The 26346-nt window shown below is 41.3% G+C and overlaps 1 protein-coding gene across 5 annotated transcripts in view; it reads right to left on the bottom strand.

Moving 5' to 3' along the window:
• Window positions 1–26346, bottom strand: part of FOXN3 (forkhead box N3) — a 311867-nt gene that overhangs the window by 90555 nt on the left and 194966 nt on the right. For all 5 annotated transcript variants that reach the window (XM_024198710.3, XM_024198711.2, XM_024198713.2 and 2 more), the window contains exon 4: window positions 10482–10546. In XM_024198710.3, coding sequence (XP_024054478.1) covers window positions 10482–10546 — 65 coding nt within the window. The remainder of the gene's footprint in view (window positions 1–10481; window positions 10547–26346) is intronic.

Here is a 26346-nt window from a genome sequence, read left to right on the forward strand (position 1 = left end):
GCATATTATAGGTAAGCAAATCACCTAACCAAGTACTTAAACCTTACTACGGAAAGGACCTCATGAAAATTTTCCAAAGTGCATTTAAGGGTATTAAATATACTCTACACATATTGTACTTTAGGGGTATTCACTAACAATTACTACCATATTCTGTGAGCCACAACAATTCATTTTAATTGTTGAGCTGAGGAGAAAGAACCAACTATGAAGGCTACTTCCTATCTGGTTTTATATCTACAATCAGAAATTTACATGGAATTAAACCCAGAGTTTTATAGTTACTAATCACAACCTATGTAAACAAAAGCAAGATGAGATCATCATGCAAACGAATCAGTTTAGAGAGGGGTTAAAATATATGCTTAACCTACCTAAGGTATTTCAGAACTGTAGTGATCCTAGCATTAAAAACAGTTATTTAACTAGAAACCATCCTACTTGAGTCTGCTTCTCACCTCTTCCAGGTTCTAGGTAGCTGTACTCGCTTTCCCCCCACATCAGGGGTGGGCAAACTACAGACCGCGGGCTGGATCCGGCCCCTCAGGGGTTTGGATCCGGCCTGCGGGATTGCCCCCCGTGGCGCCGTGGGCCCCGTGCCGCTCTCAGAAGCATCCGGCACCACTTCCCTGCGGCCCCCGGGTGGGGGGGCAGAGGGCTCCATATGTTGCCCTTGCCTCCAGGCACTGCCCCCTGCAGCTCCCATTGGCCGGGAACAGGGAACCATGGCCAATGGGAGCTTGGGGGAGGTACCTGGAGGCGCGGCAAGGGCAGTGCACATGGAGCCCTCCACCCCGCACTGCCCCAGGGGCCGCAGCGCCTCCTGGAGTGGCACGGGGCCGGGGCCAGGGCCAGGGCCTGGGCAGGCGTGCAGGAAGCCTGCCCTGGCCCCGGTGCATGCTGTTGCCACCCCAGAGCCGCTTTAGGTAAGCAGTGCTGGGCTGGAACCCGAACCCCACCTGCACCCTGCCCCCCAACTCCCTGCCCTGAGCCCCCTCATACACCCCGCACCACTCCTGCATCCCAACCCCCTTCCCTGAGCTCCCTGCTGCACCCTGCACCCCTGTGCACCCCAACCCCCTGCCCTTTTTACTATTACAATTCTTCCAGCAGCTCACACTGTAGGCAAATGACGACATACACATACACACCCTACCTAACATTTGTACTGTAGAATGACCTGCCCGGAATTACTCAACCGCACCCTTTAGTTGCCAAGGAAAGTAAACTAAGACAGTAAACTTTACCTTGACTCATTTACAAGTGGATACTTTCATGTTTTTCCATTTGATACCTGCAAGCCACACTGTTACGAAATATCCAAATTCATTTGTCCTACTAAGACTCCTAATAACAATACCGTCATAGATCTATAATATAGGCAAATCAAGTTTAAATCACTAACAAAGCAAGGCAGAAATTAAATGTTACTTAAAAAAAAGTCACAAATCAGAAAATACAACTGCGCAACAGTCATGCTGTATTATCATCAGATTATCACCTTGTTTTGCTTTTTTGTATTTTATAACATATAAAAATGCTATTTTTAATGTTAAGGTACTCAGATATTCCAGTAATGGAGAATGCAGGTACCTAAGTCTATACCAGGGGTTCTCAGGACAAAATTTTTGGTGGCCTCAGAGTGCGGCCACCAACTCTGGCTGGTGGCCACTCTCACACTTTTTCCTAAAATACTTAATTAGCTTTAGGAAAAACAAATATGCGCATATACATGTCCAAATCATTGTAATTTATTAGTTGCTAGCTACTAAGTCTGTTGTGAAAAGTAATATTAACAAACATAAAAGTATCACTTTCCACAGCAGACTTACTCAACCCTGGCAAGCCTGGGGACAGATTAAGCCCTGGATGGGGAGTCGGGGAGGCAGCATGGGGCTGGAGCCTAAAACCCCACGGCCAGAGCCCGAAGCCCCATGGCCGAGGCCTGGGGACGGAGCCTGAAGCCATGCGAATGGAACCTGCTGCCCCACCACCCCAGGGCTGAAGCCCAAAGCCTGAGCCCCATCACCGCTGGGAAGGTGGGAAACTCACTGACTGCCTGTTCCTCCAGCATTGTGCCCCAGGTGTCTCCAGAGGAAGGCAGGGCCTAACCCCTGCTGGCAGCCCCAGCAACCAACACCAAGGCGGTGCATCCAGGAGCAACTGGGAGGGGGAAGGACTGCTACTTTATGCCCCCCTCCCCACCACATCACAGCCCAGGAGGCTGTGGCCACAAGAAAAGCCCCCTGGTGGCTGTATGCAGCCACAGTGGCCGCATTTGAGCAACGCTGGTCTATACAAGGCTCCAACAGTAATGTTAACTTAGTGTGGCTGTATGCACTTTAATGACAAAAACAGTAATATATTATGCTATAGATCTGACTAGGAAAAAAAAAGAACAGGAATACAATATGCATATTGTACAACCTAGTTAAAGTGGATCACCATCCTAAAAAAGTGACACTGTAAAAGAGTCATTGTGGGGTCCCATATATCACTCTGATGTCAATATCAAATTTGCTCAGACTGGGAAAATTTCATTCACTCACTCACGCACCCTTCCCACCCCCCAACTTCCAGTCCACAAACAGCCCCTGGATTCTGACAGTCCAGCTGGATTCTTTCCATCTCCCCCCATAAGAGAGGTTTCTGCACCTCAAATTACGTCCTCGGTGACACTGACTTCATTTTATGCCTTCAATGACACCTTTGCAAACCTACATAAGGCTAATAATAAATAATAGGCTATTCAAATATTCAGGCTCTACAGACACCGCACGTGATTTATCTCCCTTGAAGGAAACAACTGAAGAGATTGTCAGTGACCCTTTACAATCAAAGAAATAAAAAATCCCAGTCTAAAAAGTTATTTATTATAACAAGGGGTGTAACACCTCGACTGGTTACTTCGGGTAGGTAGACAAAAAAAGGCAAGTCAAGAACAACAGATACATCTTTAAAGATGTAACAAAGCATAAATGTTACCATAGCTTCAACTGACTAAAAATGACAGGCAAAAGTATAAAAGAGAAAACCTGGCGAAATGGAAAAGTAAGTTGCTGTGTTGTTGGAAAAATACATGGGTGAACTGAACTGGGATCTCAGAGGCATGCACCTCTTAGCATAAACCAATCCTTATTTGATGCAAGGAACAAATCAACCTCTAAACATGCATTTGGTAGTAGCAAGCCTATTCCAACCTTCAAGTGAAAAAAAGATATATTTAACAAAGAACGAACAACATTGCTGCTTTTTATGATTAGATTTCTTGCCCAAGACACTCTATAGAGAAACTGGCACAACAGTCCAAGTCCTTCAGGGAGAGCTCTCTTTTTTTTTTTAATTACAACTGATCTGTTTGAAATACACTAAAAATTAAGGCACATTATCTACATATTATTTATTTGCCTCAGTAGATCCAACTCAAACTCATTTAACAGCAATATGCATTCAGCTGTGTTAGCCGCTCAAATCTTCAGATGACAAGAGAGTATGGGATCTTCTTACCTGCAAATTTGTTTTTTAAGCTATCAGGCCCACAAATTCCAACTACAAAACTCATCTGAGAGTTTCTTCCCTCTTTATCAGTGTGGTGGCAACAGTATCCACTTAAAAGCAGATAAATTGACTATCTAGCCTGGAAGCCCATTGGACCAAGGGTGACCCTTCGGTATTTGGTAGTGGTGACTGGCAATTGGAATATAAAGCATTTTAAGTTTTTAGTCAACTTGATAGATTTGTGATCCTCGTTGAAAGTCTACTATTAACTGGTTCTCATCTTGAAAGTAATGAGAATTAACTGCTGAAATCTCTCAAAGAAAGGCCTGGTCAAGTAGCATGTATTGACAGCAAATGTTGGACCACGTTAGATTCCCATCCTCTCTATGAATGCCTATTTTAATGAGAATATCAACAGAAAAAGTATTCTGGGGATTTTGGCTTGGAGAATCAGAAGGCCTTACATTTATTCTTTAAAAAAAAAAAAAAAGACATTTGAGGATTATTTTTGTTATTTAATTTGAAACAAATTTATTTTATCAATAGTTAACACTCAAAGACTTGAAACTCCAGTTCAGTTCCTTGATTTCATGCAATTATTTTAATGCACTGCACTCACATACATTGGTTATTTCATGGTTTCTGGTAGGTTCAGGGGTGAGGAAAACATATCTGTATAAATGCGAATGCTTATACACAAGCAAACTGGTAGCCTATCTTTAGATGTGCAGAATCCCTTGGGTCTGATCTAAACACAGTTTTGTATCAATTTAACTGTTTGGAGTAGGGGCTTGGTTTGCATGGTTTTGTATCCCTGCCCATCCTGGCTAATAGCCATTGATGGACTTATCCTCCATGAACTTTATTTCTTTTTTGAACCCTGTTATAGTCTTGGCCCTCACAACATCTTCTGGCAAAGAGTTCCACTGGTCGACTGTGTGTTGTGTGAAGAAATACTTCCTTTTGTTTGTTTTAAACCTGCTACTTATTAATTTCATTTCGTGCCCCCTAGTTCCTGTGTTATGAGAAGGAGTAAATTCTTTCTCCACACCAGTCACGATTTTATAGACCTCTATCATATCCCCCCTTAATTGTCTCTTTTCCAAACTGAAAAGTCCCAGTCTTATTAATCTCTCCTCATATGGAAGCCGTTCCATACCCTTAATTTTTGTTGCCCTTTTCTGTACCTCTTCCAATTCCAATATATTTTTGAGATGGGTGACCAGATCTGCATGCAGTATTCAAGATGTGGGCATACCATGGATTTATATAGAGGCAACATGATATTTTCTGTCCTATTATCTATTCTTTTCTTAATTATTCCCAGCATTCTATTCTCTTTTTTGACTGCCGCTGCACATTGAGTGGCTGTTTTCAGAGAACTATCCACAATGACTCCAACATCTCTTTCATGAACGATAACAGCTAATTTAGACCCCATCATTTTATGTGTGTAGTTTGGATTGTTTCCCAATGTGCATTACTTTGCATTTATCAACATTGAATTTCATCTGACATTTTGTTGCTCAGTCACCCAGTTTTGTGAAGTCCCTTTGTAACTCTTCACAGTCTGCTTTGGACTTAACTATCTCGAGTAGTTTTGTATCATCTGCAAATTTTGACACCTCACTCTTTACCCCTTTTTCCAGATCATTTATAAATATGTTGAACAGTACTGGTCCAGTACAGACCCTTGGGGGACATCACTTATTTACCTCTCTCTATTCTGAAAACTGACCATTTATTCCTACCCTTCAAATCCTATCTTTTAACCAGTTACTGATCCATGAGAGGACCTTTCCTCCTATCCCAGCACTCCTTGCTTTGCTTAAGAGCCTTTGGTGAGGGAACTTGTCAAATGCGTTCTGAAAATCTAAGTACACTATATCCACTGGATCACCCTTGTCCACAAGCTTGTTGACCCCCTCAAAGAATTCTAGTAGATTGTGTGATTTCTTTAGCAAAATAGTTAAGACACTGCAACCTCCTAGTATGGATGAACTGATATATTGGTACAAATGTGAATTATGCACCTTCCCTTAAGGGAATAAGCTATACCAAGTATAAAGCACTTTTTAACTGGTGTAACTGCATCTACACTGGGGGAAAGGAGGTTATACCTCTTTAAGTATACTGATATAGTTAAAGCAATGCAATTTGTATGTGTAGACAAGCCATTGGGAACATCCTTCCCTCTTTTCCTTGCCTCACTACTAGGAAAGTGACATCAAAAGAAGGCACATGGATTTCCCCTCTCTACTTCATTGCTGTGAGGAGAGATGGGGATGAGATTTGTCCCCCCCTTTGCTGGGCGGGAAAGAAGGGAAAAGGGATTGTGACTTCAGAGATAAGTCAGGCTGATTTCAGTTTGCTTGAATGCTGCAGTCCTATTGATCGAACACAGGAGGCCCACAGACAGTATTCAAGACGGGCATTTTCAAGATCACGAGAGCACTGATTCACTTAAATCCAAAACACACCAAGACTTTATTGCATATTTACAGGTAGTTGGCTTTCAAATGCCATTATGCTGAACAGACCTGGGGGAGAAAATCTTCCTAGTACAGACATCAGAAATTAGACTATGGAACAAAGAATGTGGTTATACCTGATAACCAGCCGGGTGTATTGCTTCACTACTCAAATAGCACATAGCCAATATGGGAAGACATGAGAGGTGTTCAAATTTTATAAAACATTCTGAAAATATACAACTTGTTAATAAAACCCTGCAGCAGACGCCTAAGTAGCTTCTTTATAAGTGAGGGCAATTAAGAAAGAGTGGGTCATTTAAAAAACGGTAGTATTTCAAAATGAAAGGGAACTTAAAAGTTGAGATTTCTGGCTACAGTAGATTTTTAATTTTATCTCAGTCCTTGTACATCTTAGAGACAGGTAGTTAGCCAGCAGCTGGAATCTGCAGGTCAGTATTCCTACATCACTGCTAACTATAGCTGAGAGGAATAAGTTGAAGCCTTATTTTCATTTTATTTTTTTCAAGTATTTGGAGCCAGGGTTTTGCATTGGCAATGGTGGACAGAAAGCACATGAGGTGAGTGCAAAGACAATTTAGTGGCAATGCTTAAGCCATGGACTGGCAAGTAACTTGATCTCCTTACACTTGCGCTCCTGAAATTGGGACATGAACTGAGAATGTCCAAGTACACAGCAGAGAGATATAGCTGACTTGTTGAAACACCATACATCAGCCTCAAACCCTTGCTACATATGACCTCACCATTCTCACCTGGCACAGATGCCCCAGACAAGAACAGGATCTTTTCCACATAAAATGGATGATAGGAAGAAATCACTAATTTCTCTAAACTAAAGTGGAAAGTTGTTTTAATAAAGATGGATTAAAAACAGCTGGATAAAGAAAAAAACAGATAGAAGGTTTGAAAAGAGAAAGTTGATGATTTGGAACAAAATCAACATGTGTAATGAAGCACAGGAACAGGAAAACTGAGCTAAGAAAGCAAACAACCTACAAATTCTGGAAATCCTGCAAAATAGCCCTCGTGGGCTTCATTAGGGAAGTTTTTGCAGTAAGTTTAGAAACTTAGATGAGGCAAAAGGTCCTGTGTACTATGAAAACGGTTTTAGAATCTGCATGGGAGTTCAGGTGGGGAAGGGAGAGCACATAGGCATCATGACTAATGCTGCCAGTTTGTCACAGAGGTCGCAGAAGTCACAGATTCTGTGACTTTCCGCAACCTCTGTGAAATTCCGCAGCTGCAGTGACCAGTGTAGCTGACCCCATGGCTGCCTGAGCAACTTGTCCTGGGGCCAGCCACACCAGACGCTGCTGGAGCCGCCCCCCAGCCAGCTGCTTGGGCAGCCCGGGGGGCACCTGCACCGCCGCTGCTCAGAGGCCCTGGGCAGCTGACCCCGGGGACCCCCAGAGCAGCAGCAAATGGGGCTGGCCTCAGGACACCCCCAGTGCAGCAGCGCCCCAGTGCAACTCAGATTTAGTCATGGGCATTTTTAGTAAAAGTTATGGACAGGTCACAGGCCGTGAATTTTTGTTTATTGCCCGTGACCAGTCCATGACATTTACTAAAGATACCCATGACTAAATCTTAGCCTTAGCTATGACCATAGTACTCCAATACAGTGGGGGGGAAAGGCAGATTTTTAAGGAGTGGCTGGGGCAGGGCCTTGACAACAGGGAAAATAAAAAAGTTCATTCTTTCATTTTCTTTGGCCCCAGGTTGTAGAACAAAGTCAGGAATCAGATAATACAGAGCTCCCCAAAGAAGCAACTGATGCAGCCATCTTATTCCCAGGGAAGTTAAATAGAGAAGGGACACCTCATATCAATTTTGGGAAATGAAATAAGGCTCTTGGACAAGGGGCAGGGAAGAAAGCCAGAACAGGATTAATCCTCTGTTCTTTTTACATCAAAGACATAATGATTATAGGACAACCACACTCCATTTAACTTCTGTTATTTCTTCTTCTTTCCCTATTTTGATGTCTGCAGATAACAGGTTTCTCAGTCACCATTTTCCCTTGGGAGACTTTATAACGGTTAAAATTGCTTTGCCAAATAACTGAAATAAAACACAGATGGAAACAGGGAGAGAAGTCAATCTCTCTCAGCTAAGAAGAGTTGGTAACACAGTGGAGTTATCTTCTCTTTAGCCCCCCAAAACCAAGGACACTTTCCTTTAATAATGCAAATGAACTGGAGCGTACCCAGTGTCTAACAAGTTTTGTTTACTAAACTTTGGGGCAGTCATTTCAGACTACCCTCTGTAATACCGAATGAACATTCTGTATTTAACTAGATGCTTATCACAAAAGGTATTTTAAAAACCCTTCCTGTTATCTTACTTTTCCCAATCAAAAGTTTGCTTCCTTGGAAACAGAAGCATAGGCAGAAACTAGCAGTTGAGTTAATTTCACATGTGAATGTCTGGTTCTCCTGTTTCCAAGAAAATGGATAGGGATTGGCAGAGTAAGGGGTTTTAAATGCTATCTGGGTGCAGGGCTTCACTGTAGCCTCTCTTTTCTTCATCTGAAATCCCCCTCCACCCACCTACCCCATTTACATCAAGATTAGACTTGAACGATCACCTGTAGCAGCAGCAGCAATGTTTTCTGGCTACTTGCTGAGATATACAGATATAAGCACCCATTTTTAAAAATAAAGCCAGAGATTTGAAGGAATTTTTGACTCTAGTCTACAATATTTCAAATTGGAGCATAAAGTACTAAGGGAAACGTCTCAGACAGATACTTTGTCCCCTCCCTACCCTGTCTCCCCTCCCCCCATCCTGTAGTGGTGTATGGGTTTGGGACAGAATATTGGCTAACTTGTTCCATTTGATGTGGCTATGCTGAATACCAGCCCAGCTGAAAGCTTTGCTAGTCAATCAGTTACTCAATAGGCAGTTGCCTGTTTTTGTAATGAGAAAGGGCTGGAATATCTGCTGAGGTGTCGGGAATACAAAATAGGTATATTGACTTCATAAACATCTTGTAATATAAGAAAAGGGAGGTCAACATTTGTGCCATCCAAACTTGACAATATCTCTAATTTTCTAAGGTAACTATAGAAAAAATGGTATTAGGGATACATCTAAACAGCTTACTCAACCACAGACAGCCCTGAACGAGTGAAGCAGAAACGTAACATATTAGACTCCCCCCCACATTCCTTCCAATATGGTTTTGTGACTGTGAGGACATCAAATCCATATTGTCCTTACAAAAAATTAAAGGATCCAATTTCTGTAAGCTGTACTGTCTCCTAGAAGTAATGAACAGCCTGAAGCTTCTAATGAAATACATCAGAACACACTATAACAAAGACACTAGACAAAAAATGAAGATGCAAGGCTTTAGAAATATGCAGAAAACTAGCTCAAAAATATTCTCCGTTGAACTGCAGTAGTTTATTACCCTGTGGGGAGGAGAGCCGCCACATTCCACTCCTTTCTATTTTGTGACTATGTTTGTATATATAATTATGGGTATGGCCTCATGTGAGCCATTGACCTCAATGTTAAATCCCCTCTTGATCTCTGGGACATTTTACAGGGTAGGAGTACCTTCATTTATAATGGAAGCTACCTGCATAAAACTTTCAAGCACTGAGGAATAAGATCCCAAAATTGATACATTTCACAGGCTGATCTCAATACAAAAGTTATAACTTGTTTGTTCCAGAACAGAAGAGTCTTATGAAAAGTCTGCAAGTTATTTCCACAAGTAAACAAATTGACATAATTTGGGGATAGAGTTTTCTTTTAATGTTCCCAAGAAACACTAATTATGAGAGAAGTTATACGTACACATCCACAAAAACTTTCTGAAGAATAAAAATCTAATAGAACTCTCCGAAAACCTTTCCCTAACACCTATTAAACTCCACAAACTATGTAGGTTTACGTAGTTTATTGTATGTCACACTGAAATAAAAACAAAAATAATTCCAAAGTCCTATACAAATATAAAGAAGAATAAACACATTTTAACTTGGGAGGTTTTCTTTGATACAAATCATCTAATTATTTTCCCCACTGTGGTGTTGACACATGGCCACCCGAAGAGACATCTTGGCATCAGCACAATTACAGAATGCATGCTAGGAACTAAAAGAAAGTCTCTCCCTCTTTCAGGGAAGAATTTTGCTTCATCAACACAGTTTAAATTGTTCCTCGGACATTTTCTGCTGTGTACTCTCAATTTCACTCAAGAAAAAATTGTTATAATTTACAATAAGCAAATCAATCTGAGGAAGGAGAAAGCAGCAATTTTCACAGTCAATATCACTTTTGAGTAATAATTTGCTATTTTCATGAAACCAGGATTTAAAGAGAGCTGAAATAAAAGGAATCAGGTACAATGCAAATAAAACCACAAAGTCACTTTGAACTTCTTCCCCAAAAAGAATATTATGAAAATTATGATCACAGTGAAAATACGTTAATAAGAATAATTACTCAGGAGATGCATATATATCTATGACCTACCTTGTAGAAGGGCTCCATTTCTCTTGAAAAAGGTGCTTCCTGGCCAAATGGGTGGACCTGATGTGCTAAAGGTAACAAGAAATAAGTGTAAAGAAAATCTTATTTACATTTACTCATTTACAAGTTACTATTTTAATGACGACCTCTCCTTTTAATGTGGTATCAACTTTGTCATGTTTTTACTTTAAAACAGGATCCAACATTCTCATTATTTGATAAGTTGATTTAAGATTCACATTTAATTCACAAGAAAACATTCCTCAGCCTAGCCCTCCAGCCTCACATTCACTCACACGCTAATTTAGAGAAAGAAAGGCAGCATAGGTGGGGGGAGTCAATTTTTTTTTTTTTTTTTTTTTTACTGCATTCACAATGCAACAAATATCCATTGGGTTTTTTAAAAGGCATCTACTACTGGAAAACAATATACTTTACAGCCAAGCATTTAATCCGAACAACCCACTTTCCCAGTTTAAAAGCAGTAGTATAAAAAAGGCTTAGCTAACTACTGTACTGTTTCTGTATTTTCATAGGAATATTACTTCCATGAAGAATGCCATGCATCAAGTGACATCTCGTATCATCATTAATGATCACATTAATAAGAATATAACTTCAATTGATACGGACAGTAAGTTTAGGAGGCTGGACAAGAGCCATGATTTTAAAAGAGACTTATTTTATTAGTTATTATTTATTATGTGGATTGAGGTAGCGTATAGGGCTCCAGTTATGGACTGGGACTCCGCTGTGCAAGGTACTGTACAAACATAGAACAAAAAAGGGGGCCTTCCCTGAGGAGTTTACAATATAAGCATAAGGCAGGAGACAACAGTGGATTCCAACAGATTGGGAAGCACTAGGAAACAGTGAGACAATGGGCAGTGATACTGAGATAGCAGTGGCCTAACAGTTAAGTTTTTGGTAGACAATTTTATGGAGGGATTATGGATAATGAAGGTAGATAATGAATTTGCTTGGCAAATATTTATGGGGAGCTCCTCGCAAGTGCGAGGGCCAGCAAAGGAGAAAGCACAAAGGTGCCGGACTGAAAATTAAACAAGTTGGCAATGAAGGCTGGCATCATTTTCAGAGTGGAGGCAGGAGTCAACATCTTGACAGCCTACAACAGATGACAGATCAGGCAGATGTAAGCAGTGAAGGGCCTCGAAAGTGAAGACAAGTAGTTGTGTTTGATGAGATAGAGAAAGGGGAGGCAGTGAAGGGATGCACAAAGAGGGGTGAACATGGTCAAAGCAATGAGATAGGGAAATGATGTTTGCAGCAGTGTACTGACTGCAAATAAGCAGGGCAAGATTGCATTTGTTAAGTCAAGAGATGAGGAGGTTGATGTAGCTGAGATGAGGACGACTTGGAGACAGGTGTAATTCATACAACAAGCTGCTACAGTGGGTGTCGTTATCCTCTAGTTCAGGGGTCGGCAACGTTCGGCACGCGGCTAGCTAGGGTAAGCACCCTGGCGGGCCGGGCCAGTTTTATTTACCTGCTGACGCGGCAGGTTCGGCCGATCGCGGCCCCCACTGGCCGCGGTTCGCTGTCCCGGGCCAATGGGGGCGGTGAGAAGCCGTGGCCAGCACATCGCTCGCCCGCGCCGCTTCTCGCCGCCCCCATTGGCCCGGGACGGCGAACCGCGGCCAGTGGGGGCCGCGATCGGCCGAACCTGCCGCGTCAGCAGGTAAATAAAACTGGCCCGGCCCGCCAGGGTGCTTACCCTGGGGAGCCGCGTGCTGAACATTGCCGACCCCTGATCTAGTTTGAGTAAGTTCCAGTCCATACAGAATATTTCACACACATTTGTGTTTTGCGGGAGGATTTAAAAAGAAATTGTGTGAAGTGCTGACTCAGAACTTGTGGTGCTTCCATAGCTGCCCTACTCAGAGACCAACATTTGAGATTTTTTTTCCCCTCCACCAAAATTCAGTTTGTTACAGCCTTAAACAGGTCAAGAAAACAAGCATCCTAATACATTGTGATCTCTAAACAATCTGTCAAACTGTATCTAATTATTCCTCACAGAACACTACCTACATAACTAACAGCAGCTTCAGCACACAGGGTACTTCATGAGAAACGAACAGGACCTATGACAAGAGTTCCAGCCAAAGAGTTTAAGGAAATAACAGATCTGCATGCAGGTTGACTTAGACTTTCAGCTTTCTGAGATAGAAAAATAAGAGTATTATGCAGCTTAGTGTGTGGAGGTCTTTAAAAAAAACAAACAGATCCTGTGTGAACACTAAAAAGCCACTGCACTTTAGTAATAGTAGGGGTTACTCTATTTGCCAAATAGTCCCCTTTCTCCGTAGCTGTGCAATGTGATTTGTGCAAGTTGGTGCCCTCAAAAGGCACCTGTATGCAGTGATGCTTAAATAGTTGTAGGTACTTGGGGAACCTTCCGAATGAAAGGCACTAAATACAATATAAGCTTTTATTATAAACTAGAAATCTCAGGTATGTTGATAGGGCTTAGGCATGGAGAGCATTTTAAAGCACAAACTCTAGGGGGAAAATCTTTAAAACAAAGAGATATGTGGTAACATTCTAGATGGAAGAAGAAAAAAAAACAGATGTGTTAAAGAATCTTTATTATAAAGTCATGATATGGGCTGCAAAAAAGTGCATCGAAGCTTTTAAAACAACAACAACTAAATAACCCCTTACCCCCCCCCCCAAAAACCCAGACATATATTTACTACACTGTAAAGTCACCTTGAAACAAGCACCCTGGAAGCATAAGTTACTAGGATACAAAGAAGTTCCCTAGATGCAAATCCAAACACAAATTAAAAAAACAAACATACTTTTCAGGAAGTTTAAGATATAGCAACTTCTGCTATATCAGTTAACAATCCACCCCCATCTCCTCCATCTTTGGATGCACGGTCTAAAGAAAGCAACACACCGTTTCTGTTCATTACTTTTTTCTCTCTTTTTGTTTGACTACTACCACACAAAATTCAGTGAAATGGAAAACAGATGCCTTTTGTTACATTTGCACCATTAGCAAGGTTCTGGTAAAATGTCATGAATAAAAAACACACTACTTTTCAACAAAATTGTTCTGCAGAGACTTTTGTGCTAACATATACATGTTTCACTGAGTGACTCATTTAAATAAAATATTAATATATGGTCTGTAAAAGAACTCAAGTCAATAACCTGGGAATAAAAGCCTTTTATAGCGCAGGAGAGAATTAACCAAAATAGTATTACAGAATAATTGTTACCAGTGTGAAAATAGTGTATGTATATGCATGCACATGTCCAAACACAGATTGATCATGCATGCATATGCACCTACCTACCTACAGGTGAATGACTACCAACATCCTTGCTGTACACCTTACCTTACAAATCAGGGCATCGATGCTTCAAGGTGTTGGACACTATGAATTCACATGGAGATAAATGACAGCTCCTTGTAGGACTGGGCCCTAAGTTTATAGGACCTCACTGAGTCCAGAATCATCTTTGGGGTTGGCACATGGCAAAGTTGCAAAATGATGAGGAAAATACGCTGCACAAACTTGTCCCGGACAGTGGGCTAAACGTGACATTCCCAGCCTTATATAAAAGGTTCCCATGTAAAATTCAGTGGAATCCTGAAGTGAAGTTTTAATGACATTTTCTCACAATCAAGCTATTAGAGTAACTTGGGAATAGGAAGGGGGAGCAGAAGAGATATTAACTTATATTTTTGACTAGACATAATGTCTACGATGTAGGAAACAGAAAGCAATGATGGATTTACCTTGTATTTTCCTGAAACTGAAAAAACCCAGAGACTCAGATGAAAAACCAATCTGAGCCAACCTGAGCCCACTGAGATTGAGAAAATTGAGTGCAGATCTCCAGGGAAGAAATTTGGAAATTCAAATGTGTAAGCAGCTTTACACAGAGAGTGAGACAGATCAAGATTTTCAATAATAAGCCTCAGTGTTTGCAGAACAGAGCTCACGTTTAACTAAAACTGGTAATTGATGGATAAATTAGCTTCCAGTTCCCAAACTCTTACACACAAAGTCTCAGGTGGTATTAACTGTTAAAATTTAGTTCAATTTGAGAAACGAGAGTTAAACAGTCTCTCAGTTTTAAAGTATTCAGTGTTTGCTTCCTCCCTGTTTACGATGAAGTCAACATTTGGAAAAGCTCACCCTACCCACGCTACCTATGATAAAAACACCCTTTGGGTCGTCCAGAGTATTTTTGGGCTGCATTTGGTTGTCTATATAATTTGTAAACTACTTCAGGCAGAGACTATATATCCTTCTGTTTTCTGCAACAGTGAACACAAAATAGTAATATAAATGCCATAGAGTATATAAAAAAGTCATTTGTGACCAGCATATCCTAGTAATAATAATGCTACTTTTATACCACTTATTCTTAAGATTTTTTTTTTTTCACGTGTTCAACAGGAGTGAGATCCAGTTGTTTAGATTCTCCTTGAATAAATCCTCCTCTGGCTACTAGAAATACTGAACTTTTAAGTAAAAGAATCCCATGCTACCATTTAGTGTGAGGTCCACTTCAAATGGGACCTAGTGTTCAAAAACTAGAAACTGATCCAGAAAGCAAGTAACAGCTATTTTAAAGTTGCTATGATTTAAAGCCATAAAAAACCCTTCACTGACTTATTATTTTAAAAGTTTACAGTTTAATGGATCTGTGAAAGGATATGCTTTAAGTTTGTCTTATTTAGAACACTCTGCAAACCATACAGTTCTACAGCATTCAGTATCAGGTTTTTCTTCAGTATCACAAAATTGTTTTAATGCTGTGCTCTAAATACAACAGAATATAAATTAACATTAGTCAGAAATACAAACTGTGAAGTTGAAATACACAATACTTGCGGAGCTCACTAAAGTAAGAGTTTGGATAGGACAACAAACGTTGTAGCTGGGAAACAACTCTGAGGTTCTAAGAACTTCTGGCCTAATGCAGATGTGCTATATGTAGTCAGTATTAAACTAGAACTAAAAGGTCTAATCAAAGTAACTATCCCATTAGAAGATACAAATGTAGTTTTGACTGGTTGTTTTTGGCTTTAATGACACAAGAAGATTTTAAAATGTAATCAAGGTTTGTCATCTGAAGCACGTCAACACCACACTGGAGAGAGCATGGATAAGAACAGATTACATCTGAGGAAATATATAGAAGCACAAACAGTCCTCCTGTTGCAGGACAATCATTCTATTACCTGCATTTTGTGCAAGATAAATTGAAGATTCAATCCTACTTTCAACCATAGGGCAGTTAATGCAAAATGCATGCTAATAGTAGAAGATTTTACAACAACTATATGGGGATGCAGGCCCATGCATTTAAGTTCAGGATGAATCCCTCTGAATCCAGTCAGTCATTCTAACTATGGTATATATGTAAGTTCCTATCAATAGAACACTGCATGGTTAAGAAAATCATCATCCATGCAGTAAGCTATCAACAATAAATGGCTGAGTGAAGTCAAGTCAATGGCATTTTTTGGTCTGTACAATAACTTTTGAAGATCCAGGGGTATCAATGGGAAGAACCCTACTGATCGTGGTGACAATTGAAAAAGCCCAATTTCCACTGAATCAGATGATTGGCTGATTTACCTCTCATGTCACAATCTCACTAGGGAGCTTCTGGGACACACAGGGTTTGGGGCAAACCTGCTTGGAAATTTTCTGATAGGATATTGTTGCTGGGGAGGTTGAGTCAGAAAAAGTTGATTCATACACATCTAAAACATTCTGCAGGAATGTGTCAATTTTAACAAATGTTTTTGTTGGAAACAAGGCAGGCTGGCCAGCCCATCAGGCAACCAACCAGGAGCTCCTGGTGTGTGAAATGAGGTTGGCTCACAGAAGCAATGAAAAGTGTGACCCTGTAGCTGAATTATTTCTATCAAAATGTATATCACAGATTTACAAGATCTTAAAAAGTGTATAGGCTGCAAGAGACTTAAAACAAGGAAATAAAACTCCTTTGTCTGCTGGAATTTACATTAGAGCAAGGAGTCTGCATTTCTTATAGCCAAACAAAAGAGTAAGACACAGCTGCTCTTTCAAAGTTGCAGTATTTTACATTTATGCCAAAACTCCAGCCGGCCTCCTTTTCAGAAAGGCCTGATTATACAGATTTCTCAAATTCAAACAAAACCAGTTGTATGGGTCCAATCACAAGAGTTAAGGTATGATGTGAATGGAGAGGGGGAAGGTAAATAAATATGAGGCCAACAATGATGATTATATTCTAAAAATATATCTTGAGGAAATTGGGGGAGGGGAAGAAAAAAACCCAAAAAACACACAGAATATCATTTAAAATCCTTTTGAAGTAGGGAGTTATTAACAGAGACAAAATGTCAAGGGGAAAGGAGTTCTATACCCCATGGCTAGCCACAGCAAGTGTCAGGGTCCCTAAAAGGTGGGTAGTGACAGAGCAGATACTAGTCAAAATGAAGCTCCGAAAGGAGACTTAAATACAGCCTACACTGGTAAAGGCTCTAAATTTCAACAGCATCAGCTGAAAGCCAACACGCACCGAATGTAAAGAACATGGGACAGGAACAATATGACCACAATTGTTTAGTTTTAGCTACAAGAAAGCATTTTATCTTTAAAGTCAGAAATTGTTACAAGAGAAATAATACCTTATGTTTGTACTCATTTAAAACCTCTATCTTTGTAATTAAGTAAACTTGTTTTATTTTTAATCTAAACTAATCCAATGGTGAGTTTAAAATGAGCTGTTTGGGAACTCCATTTAAAGTAAGAAACTGTTGAATATTGACCCTTTACAGGGGCAATGGACCTTTAATATCTGAACTGTCCAGGAAAGGGTGGGACAGTGCAGAACACATGTTTCTTGGGAAAATTCAGGATTGGGAGTATGTTGAGGTCACCTTGCTGGTAGTAATCACGGCTGGTGGAAGCCAGAGTGTGGCTGGTGTGTTGCTGACAAGCTGCAACTATACACAGACACTCAGGGTGTGACCTACATGCTGTTAGGTTGTTTGTGAGCGGCCCTATTTGGGAGCTACAGCAGCAAAGCACTGTGAGGCACCCAAGATTGCAGGACAAGCAGTGACACAATCCCTCACTGGTCTGGACTGCACCTCAGAATGTAACACCATCAGACCTGATCTAAAGCCAGCAATGGATAATGATCCTCACAATTACAATCAGCTCTAAAGGAAGGCTCAGGTATTATTGGTATACAAGTGAAAATGGAGATTAATAGCTACCACATTTTTTTTTCTGGCGAGATTTAGGATGGAGGGTAATTGCCAAGCCAGTATCAAGATTTGGTAAGGACGTGGCATACCCAGCATTTTCCCCAGTTTGCCTTCCTTGGTCTCAGAGTTATAGATTTTATATACTATGGAAATTCAAAGCTGTGGAGATTGTCTGCAAGTTGCACTTGTGCAGGGAAGGGGAGACTGGTTATTCAGAAAAAGGAGGAGGCTGATACTGGCTTGTTTCACATTCTCCTGCTGCTTTGGAGAAATGGCTAGTGCAGTTGGGTTGAGAAAAGCCAAAAATTTCAGCCGTCTCTGTGGATGCTTTTCTCTAATATATCTCCTGCATACAGGCACTTACTCTATTGCTGATGGCCTCAGTGCTATTGGTAGTTCCTCTGCCACCTTTTAATTTGCCCTCGCCTATTCATTTGAACAGGCACCCAAGTGGAGCTTTCCCATTGCACTGGCTGTCTGCAAGGCTGAACAGATCCCAAAGGGAAGTCAACAGTCACACTTTGTTATAGGTGGTGGTGAAGTGGGAATTAGGAGGTGGCCTTCCTGACTTGCTGGTTTTCGTTGAATGCAAGACAGGCGTTTTTTGCCCTCAACAACGAGCTGGAAGAGTGCAGAAGGTTTGGTCAACTCTTGCTTTCTAACTCTCTTCAGGTGCCTGGGGTAACTCACCACAGGAAGACATAGGTGCTGGAACTAGGGGTGCAGGGGGTGCTGCTGCACCCCCTGGCTTAAAGTGGTTTCCATCATATACAGGGTTTACAGTTCGGTTCAATGGCTCTCGGCCCCCCACACTATACAAATTGTTCCAGCACCTCTGCAGGAAGAGTTACATTGTCCCACAAACAAATCAGTGTGGAAGATTGAACAGTTTCATTTTTACTCACTGCTGGAAGGATATTTAAATTTCCTTTATTAAAAAAAAAAAGTCTAAAGAAGAATTGAAGCCTAGAGAATCATTGTGGTGGCTCCGGCAAATGAGCCTAGTACCAAACTAATGACAGACCGGTCTGGTTCTGGCCCCAAAACTAGAACACAGACCGAATATCCAGTGTGAGGTTTGGGCAACATGGGGACGATGGGGAAATGACAGTTTACAGTAAAATACTTGAAAATTTTCAGTTCTCTTTGCAGTTCCTACCCCAATGGGAGGTGCTTCCTACCATCTGAACATAAATAGGCCTGTTCTGATAAAATGAGTGCTGTTTAACCAAAGATAGAGGGGAGGAGTAAAGAGATCAAGGAACAAGTGTAATTTGGGTTTGAACTAATTCTGTTAGAATTGTTCAGAAACAGTTGTGTGTCAAATCAAGCTCTTGCAACTCAACTGACTCTCCGATCTAACATTTAGAGAAATGAGCTCCCTTATGCACAACAACTTCATTTATCCAAACCATGCGTTGCACACACGTCTTCTGTATATTAAGAATTAAGCTTCAGTTATTATTTTCAGATAAGTACAGTTTTATTCAAAAAGCAACTTAAACATTCAGCACATCACCAAAACCACCTCCTGTAGTGGAAAGGGCACTTGATTTTATCCACCTTAGCTATTTGCCCATTATTACAGTTTTTATTATTCTTAAAATGCCCCATGAAATGATGCAAAGTGATCTTGTTGCATGTGAGTTGAAAATTTATGGATATTTACTATATTTTTGGGTATTTAGACTGTTTAAGTGTGCTTCTGTATACCAGGTGATTTAATCACCTTACAGCTCCCCTACGAAATCTTGTGAAAGCCACACTTTAGGCAATATCATTAAATCTACAAAGAAAGCATGTAGGGAACTGCAGGTTCAGAAACGTTGCTGAGAGTTTTCTACTAATGCGTCCCTTTGGGAGTGGGGTGGGTAGGGACACCTCCTGTGGAGGTGCCTTCCCCAACAGTGCTCCCTGGCTCCCCTTCCTGGCAGGAACTCTGCTCCTCCACCCATACAAAATCCCCTGTTGGGGCAGGGCAGGGGATCCAAACACAGAGCAGGTAGTAAATGCTCAAGGAGAAGTATTCATTTTAGCAAGTACCACCAGCTCCTACCAAAAGTGGCCAATATCTTGCTCAGAATTCTTTTAGCCCACTAAATCCTGCCCCACCCCAGCCACAGAGCTATGACCCAGCTGAGTGAAAATGGAGTTACCACTCTCTCCTTTCAGGGAGGGGATGGAGCTCCTTAACTCTTCTTTATTCCTCTCCATTCATCACAGCACAGGGAACACAGATCCTTCCTTCTATTACTGTTCTGCATTCATTTTGCTACATTCAACTTTACTGCCATTACTGGACGAGAACTAACTAGGCTGTAGTACAGAAAGGGGTTAACCTGCTATAAATCCAGTTATATACACTGTGGTTATATTAAAGAATTTATCACCCACATTATACTTTTTGAGCAATACAGCAGCTTTTATATACTGCTGTACTCGACTCAGACACACGTTCTGTTAACAAGACAAGAATTTACAGTTCCTGCCAACAACTTTCTGGCGGTTAATATCACAATTAGCTATTACCTAGCAACATTCAAGCAAGCTTCCTCCCACATCAGGAATCCCCACTCCTCAACCCACTAAAACGAAGGCTAATGAAAATACAGGAAAAATATTTTTAAAGTACATATTCTTAAGATATTTCCCTGATTTTAATGAAAACTGATTACTTCAGAGATTTTTTTAACTACACAAAATCTTTACTCACTGGTCTCCGATTTTCCTGCAAGTGCCAAGGCATTATTTTAAGAATCATTTATCACTTGTTGTGGGATGTAGACTGTAAATCTTAGGACTGGGACTTGACTTGTTTCTCTGAAGGTGTATAACACACTTTTGAAGGAAAAATAATAAATGCTGATTTCTTGTGCATTCTAAATAAGTTTTGTATAAGATGACATGACTGCCACAGGGTTTAAGCCTAGATCTTGAATAAAGTTAAACACAAGAGGAGAAAGCAGGCTCTAAAGATCTTCAAAAACAGACAAAATGTATTGAAAACAAAATATATTTTGCTTTTTGAAGGAAAAATGTAGTGAGCTGATCAGGTTGTTGCACTCCCCAAAGACTGAATTGTGCATCTTCCCGAGGAGCATTCTGGGGGCTCCCATTTAATGTTTTCTTACACCACCTTTTCTTCTCCCCATCACCATCTTCAAAACTTCAGAGCACAGGTCACCATTCTTCTAGTCCAGGAAAATTAGGCCAAGTTTCCTTTGGAACCCATCAAAGAGTCTCCTGAGATAGCCCAAGGAATCTTACCACTGGAAAGGTGTATGGAGCTCCCTTTTCCTCGGGATACTCGCTCTGTGGCCTTCAGCAAAATTATGGCCCTTGCTAATGGCTGAAAATAGCTTTATCAACACCAGTTACAAAGGTAAAGCCTGTAAAAGATAAGGCAATTGACCTCTTATTCTTGTTTTGTTCTTTTTTAAAAGCTACAGCTTTTTTATTTTTAAAAACTGACACCCCTATCTAGATGTTTGCATTTTGGACTAGATCTGTCAAACTAGTCACTACTTTCTACTTTAAATACTATAACATTTCTTTTGAGATCTTTGTTTTTCTAGGCTGAATATCACAATAGAAAAAAACACCACATATATTTAGAAACTCATTGTGAGCCAAATGTGCCACGTTTTATAATTAAAAAGATTTGTCTCCAAGAGGAGTCATGTTCATTGACTGCAGGAGTTTCTGGCTACCAGCCTCAAATTCTAATCCCAGTTTTACCACTAATTGAATATGTACATTTTGGTCAAGTCCCTTCACCTCCGTGCCTCAATTTCCCCCACTTGTAAAACAGGTACAATACTGACCTACCCTGCAGCACTGCAGGGAAGGATAATTATTTGTTGGATAGTATTGTGAAAATAAAGCACTATGTGAGGGCTAAGTATTTTTTTTAAGTGTGTTTAGTTAAAGTTTACTTCATTTGTAGTATGCACTGTTCTCCCTCACCCCTTTCATTATTTTGGAGGAAGACAACACATTGGTGGATACAAGAGTTATGTAATTTATTGTTGTGCTACTTATATGTCTCTCAGTTCCTTACTTAACACAGTCAAGGTCCTCTGTACAACTTAAATCCTACATAAGGATTGCACAAAGCAGGGGAGAGCAGTGTTGCTGTGATTGAGAAGCTGTTCAGGGGTTTCTGTGCACCAAATAACTGGTCTCTGTGCCAGCCTGTATAGGCAGAGACGGTCACTTAGAGGATGAAACAAGAGACAAGCTAAAGAGCCCCATTTATGGACATTACGGGTATGTCTACACTGCAATAAAACCCCCTGGCTGGCTCATGCCAGCTGACTTGGGATGCTAAGGGGCTGTTTAATAGAGGCACAGACTGTGAGGTGGGAGGGTCCCAGAGCTTGGACTGAGCCCGAATGTCTACACCTCAGCTAAACAGCTCCTTAGCTTGAGTCAGCTGACGCGGGTTTAACTGCAGTGTAGACATACCCTATGGGCCTTAGTACCAATATGGAGGGGTTGCACACCATAAGCTAGAATAGCAGCTGCAGTGCAGTGGCCTAGGTTAGTGAGGGTGGGGTGAATTTGATTTCCCTACATTCCATCCCTTTAGGAATGGGATATGCTCAGGCTTCCAGCAGGTGGAATGAATTTCACATGCCATGCAGTAATAAGGAAGTGTCGCTGTTCATATCTTCTTTAAAAACACAATTCCCAGTAAATTGAATTAAAGCAGCCTTATCTTACGATGTTAGGTACAAGAAAAGCAGCTTTCCCAACAATCAACATTGCTTGGTACGCCTTCCATTTTCAACTCAGTATCACAATACTCCTGCTCTGACCATTAAAACTAGAAACAGACACACCTCTTGAAAGCTGTAGCTCTGCATGTTAATACCTAAGCAACTAAACCACAACAATAGCATATCTATCATTTAAGCATAACAAAATATGACCCCTGGTGAAACAGGCTACTGTGCCAAAATCAAGTTTGGATAAACTTTGAAACAGCCAAAGTCCATTTTCTACAGGCCTTTCATGCAGCTCATTGGTAGAAAAGCTTCTGTTTCTATTTCAAAGACACATATTTTGCATCATGTTACAATGATATTGTGCATCACCATGGTGACCAGTAATTTATATTATAAGGGTGACTGGTCTATTTTCCTTCAAACAAAGCTAGAAAAATTGTCAGCATTAAGCCTCACAGTATCATCTAAAGAAACATTACTTTTAACTACAGTGGATCTGATACAAGACCTAGAGTGTAACCATATGTCAGATCTTATAGACGTAGCATGTTAACCCTGAACAAGAGCAAAAAAGTTTCTGTTAGCGTGGAAGATACAAGATTAAAGTAGCTGTACTTTAACGGGAGTGAGGATAACAGCACATACGTTCCCAGTAAACAAACCTTTTATAAAAAAGGCTACAGGAGCACAGAGAACGCTCCATTCCATCCACGGAAATTCTCCCAATTCTTTTGATGTGGTGTGGCTGACACCTCACCAATTTAATTACTAATGCAGCACCAAATAATAATGCAGCTCACATTATACATGGCATGGAGCTCACTGTTTCCATTCTTGGTCCATGTGCACAGTACCTTTGCACTTGGAAACTTAACGTGTCTACAGGCTATACAAATCTGCATTCAGTGGACCTCCCTTATTCAGGATCTGAAGTTACTGGGCCAAATACCAAGTTGTTTAAATTACATGCAAGAAAACTATATTAGAAAGAAATTTAAAGTTGCAAAATCAAGCACTTAGAAGTTAAAAAATTCCAATTTAAGGTTGCCATGTGTAACTGTAACTCTGCCCTCTTGTGCGTATGCATTACAAAAGGGTCTTTAATTACATGATCAAATACTATTTAATACCATTCAGTGCACAGGATGGACAGTGCTCAAAGAATGAAGGACATGTTCAATAAATACTTCTTTTTCTCCTCGCTATTCAGTGAAGCAGCACCAGGCTTCATTCACTGAACACCATCTGAATCCTGCACTGAATATGGAATTATTGCCTCAGGGGCTTTTCTACAGTGCTCTTCAACATACTACCTGAGTCTCAAACATCATTAATTTATCTTTTCAACCTCCCCTACAAGATACAGTTTTACAGATGCAGAACTAAGGCACAGAGAGATTAAGGGCAAATTTTGCAGGAGTCTATGCTAATGTTGATGCCTCATTGATTGCACCATATTTGAAACACCTTGGGACCGGCCCCACCCCGACTCCACCCTTTCCCCGCCCCCATTCCAACCCCTTCCCCAAAGTCCCTGCCCCAACTCCGCCCCCTCCCTGCCCCTATTGGACCCCTTCCCCAAATCCCCGCCCCGGCACCGCCTCTTCCCCGAGCGCGGCATGTTCCCCCTTCTCCCTCCTCCCTCCCAGCGCTTGCCATGCAAATCATCTGTTTCGGGGCGCAAGCGCTGGGAGCCAGGGGGAAAAAGCGGCCATGCGGTGTGCCCAGGGGAGGAGGCAGAGGGGAGGCGGAGGCGAGCTGGGGAGCTGCCGGTGGGTGCTAAGCACCCACCAATTTTTCCCTGTGGGTGCTCCAGCCCTGGAGCACCCACAGAGTCAGCACCTATGCTTGGGACTGATTTTTCAGGACAGGAACTGCCTCATGCTATGTGTTTTTACAGAACCTTGCACAAGGCCACTCCAATCATAGTTGGGGCCTTTAGACACTACAGGAATACAAATAATGTATGGCTCTATAAAATTATTGGTTTAGGTCCAAAGGATTGAATGGTCATCAAGTGATACCAACTAAAAGTGGGATATCAGCAGTGACTGGAAAAAGTTGATTATGCTGCACCCTGGAAGAGAAACATCTCCATTTAGCTAGGGAGCTAGTCCTAGTTGAATCTTTCCTACTTTGGCGAAGGATAGTCTGAACAGGTGCCAAACATGAGCATTCTATTTCCGATGCCCATCCACACACCAGGCTTGAGATGGAGCAAGTCTAGATCGGGGTGTCTGATTCTGCCTCCCTGATGAGTTAGGAAGTCCAGGAAGGGACAGATCCTGATCAGAGATGGGCTGACATTTTCATGAGTTCTGGGAAACAAAACAGGCTGGGCCAGTTGGGTGGTAGGAGAATGATGACCCTGTTGTGATGGATCTCTCTCAGGAGCTGTGGTAGCAAAGGAATAGAAGGAAAGGCATACCTGAGATCATCCGTCCATGACAACAGGACAACATCACCCTCTGAGCCACGGCCCAGAGCTCCTCTGGAGCAGTACAAGGGAAAGAGTTCTGTTTATTTGGGAGGCAAAGAGATCCCACTGAGGTATGCGGCTTGGAGAATGATGTGGTTTCTGATGCACCAGTTCCAAAGTCTGACTGCTTCCCAGCAAAGGGGAAGAGATCTTGCTCAGCCCTGTTTGTTTATGTAAAAGACATTGGTGATGTTGTCTGACATCACTTGGATATGAAGTAAATGTATACGTGAGAGAAAGACTCTGCAAGCCAGGTGGACTGCTCTCAGTTCTAGTGTATTAATGTGTAGTCTGGCCTCCCGTGGGGTCCAGGTGTTTTGTTCAGGTGAGCACCTCAAACCAGAAGGGAAGCATCTGTTACTTTGGCGGCACTGGAGATGGGAGTGTTGAAGGGAACGCCCACTTTCACAGATGCTGTGCTCCATCTCAGAGGTGGAGCCCATTTTGTTGACTGAAGTGATCTTTGTTGTTGCCAATGGTGGTTACTTCTGATGTTAAGTATCAGGGGATAGCCGTGTTAGTCTGTATCTACAAAAACAACAAGGAGTCTGGTGGCACCTTAAAGACTAACAGATTTATTTGGGCATGAGCTTTCGTGGGTAAAAACCTCACTTCTTCGGATGCATAGAGTTGTACTATGCATCCGAAGAAGTGAAGTTTTTACCCACAAAAGCTTATGCCCAAATAAATCTGTTAGTCTTTAAGGTGCCACCAGACTCCTTGTTGTTTTTACTTCTGATGTGCATATCTTCCACTAGTTATTGACTAATCCCTCTCTGAAACTCATTTCACACAACTTGTATCCAACAACTTGTAATGGTAAAAACTTCTGAGTAGTACTTTTTTCTTCTTTTCATCCCAGAGCATCTTTGCTGACACAGGGTACAGCATCACCATACATCCCTGTTTATGGCTTGCTCCTCCCTTAAGCCCGGCCTGGTTGTCTCTCTGTGTACGATATCCTACCATCTACTTGGTGGTTGGCCTCTAGAATGGACGGCTTTGGTTGTGTATGATTATTTTCTTTGGCAGCATATAATCTGTTTGTCTTCTGCAGTGTTTCCATCACTATAAAGGACCGATCAGTAGCAAATGGAAAGAAATGTACTCTCCGTAATAAAGCCCTGGAGAAATCTATTCTTTAAAGTCAATGATTTAGATTACAGAGAATGATTAACTATTTGCTCAATAGTGTGAAAAAAACCCAAACCCACACATACATCAGAACTTGTGCCTCGACCCCACATAACATCAGATCACAGATAGCAAGAAACTTTGCATTTCAAACATCAGCTATCTTACTGAAACAATACTAATCAGTCATAAAATTAATGGAATTTCAACTTTTTACCATTAAAGAGGCAATTTATTGTGTATTCATTTACTACAGGTTTCAGAGTAGCA

Source organism: Terrapene carolina, unplaced genomic scaffold (assembly GCF_002925995.2).
Source record: "Terrapene carolina triunguis isolate 2854851 unplaced genomic scaffold, T_m_triunguis-2.0 Scaffold96, whole genome shotgun sequence".
Classification (NCBI taxonomy): Eukaryota; Metazoa; Chordata; order Testudines; family Emydidae; genus Terrapene; species Terrapene triunguis.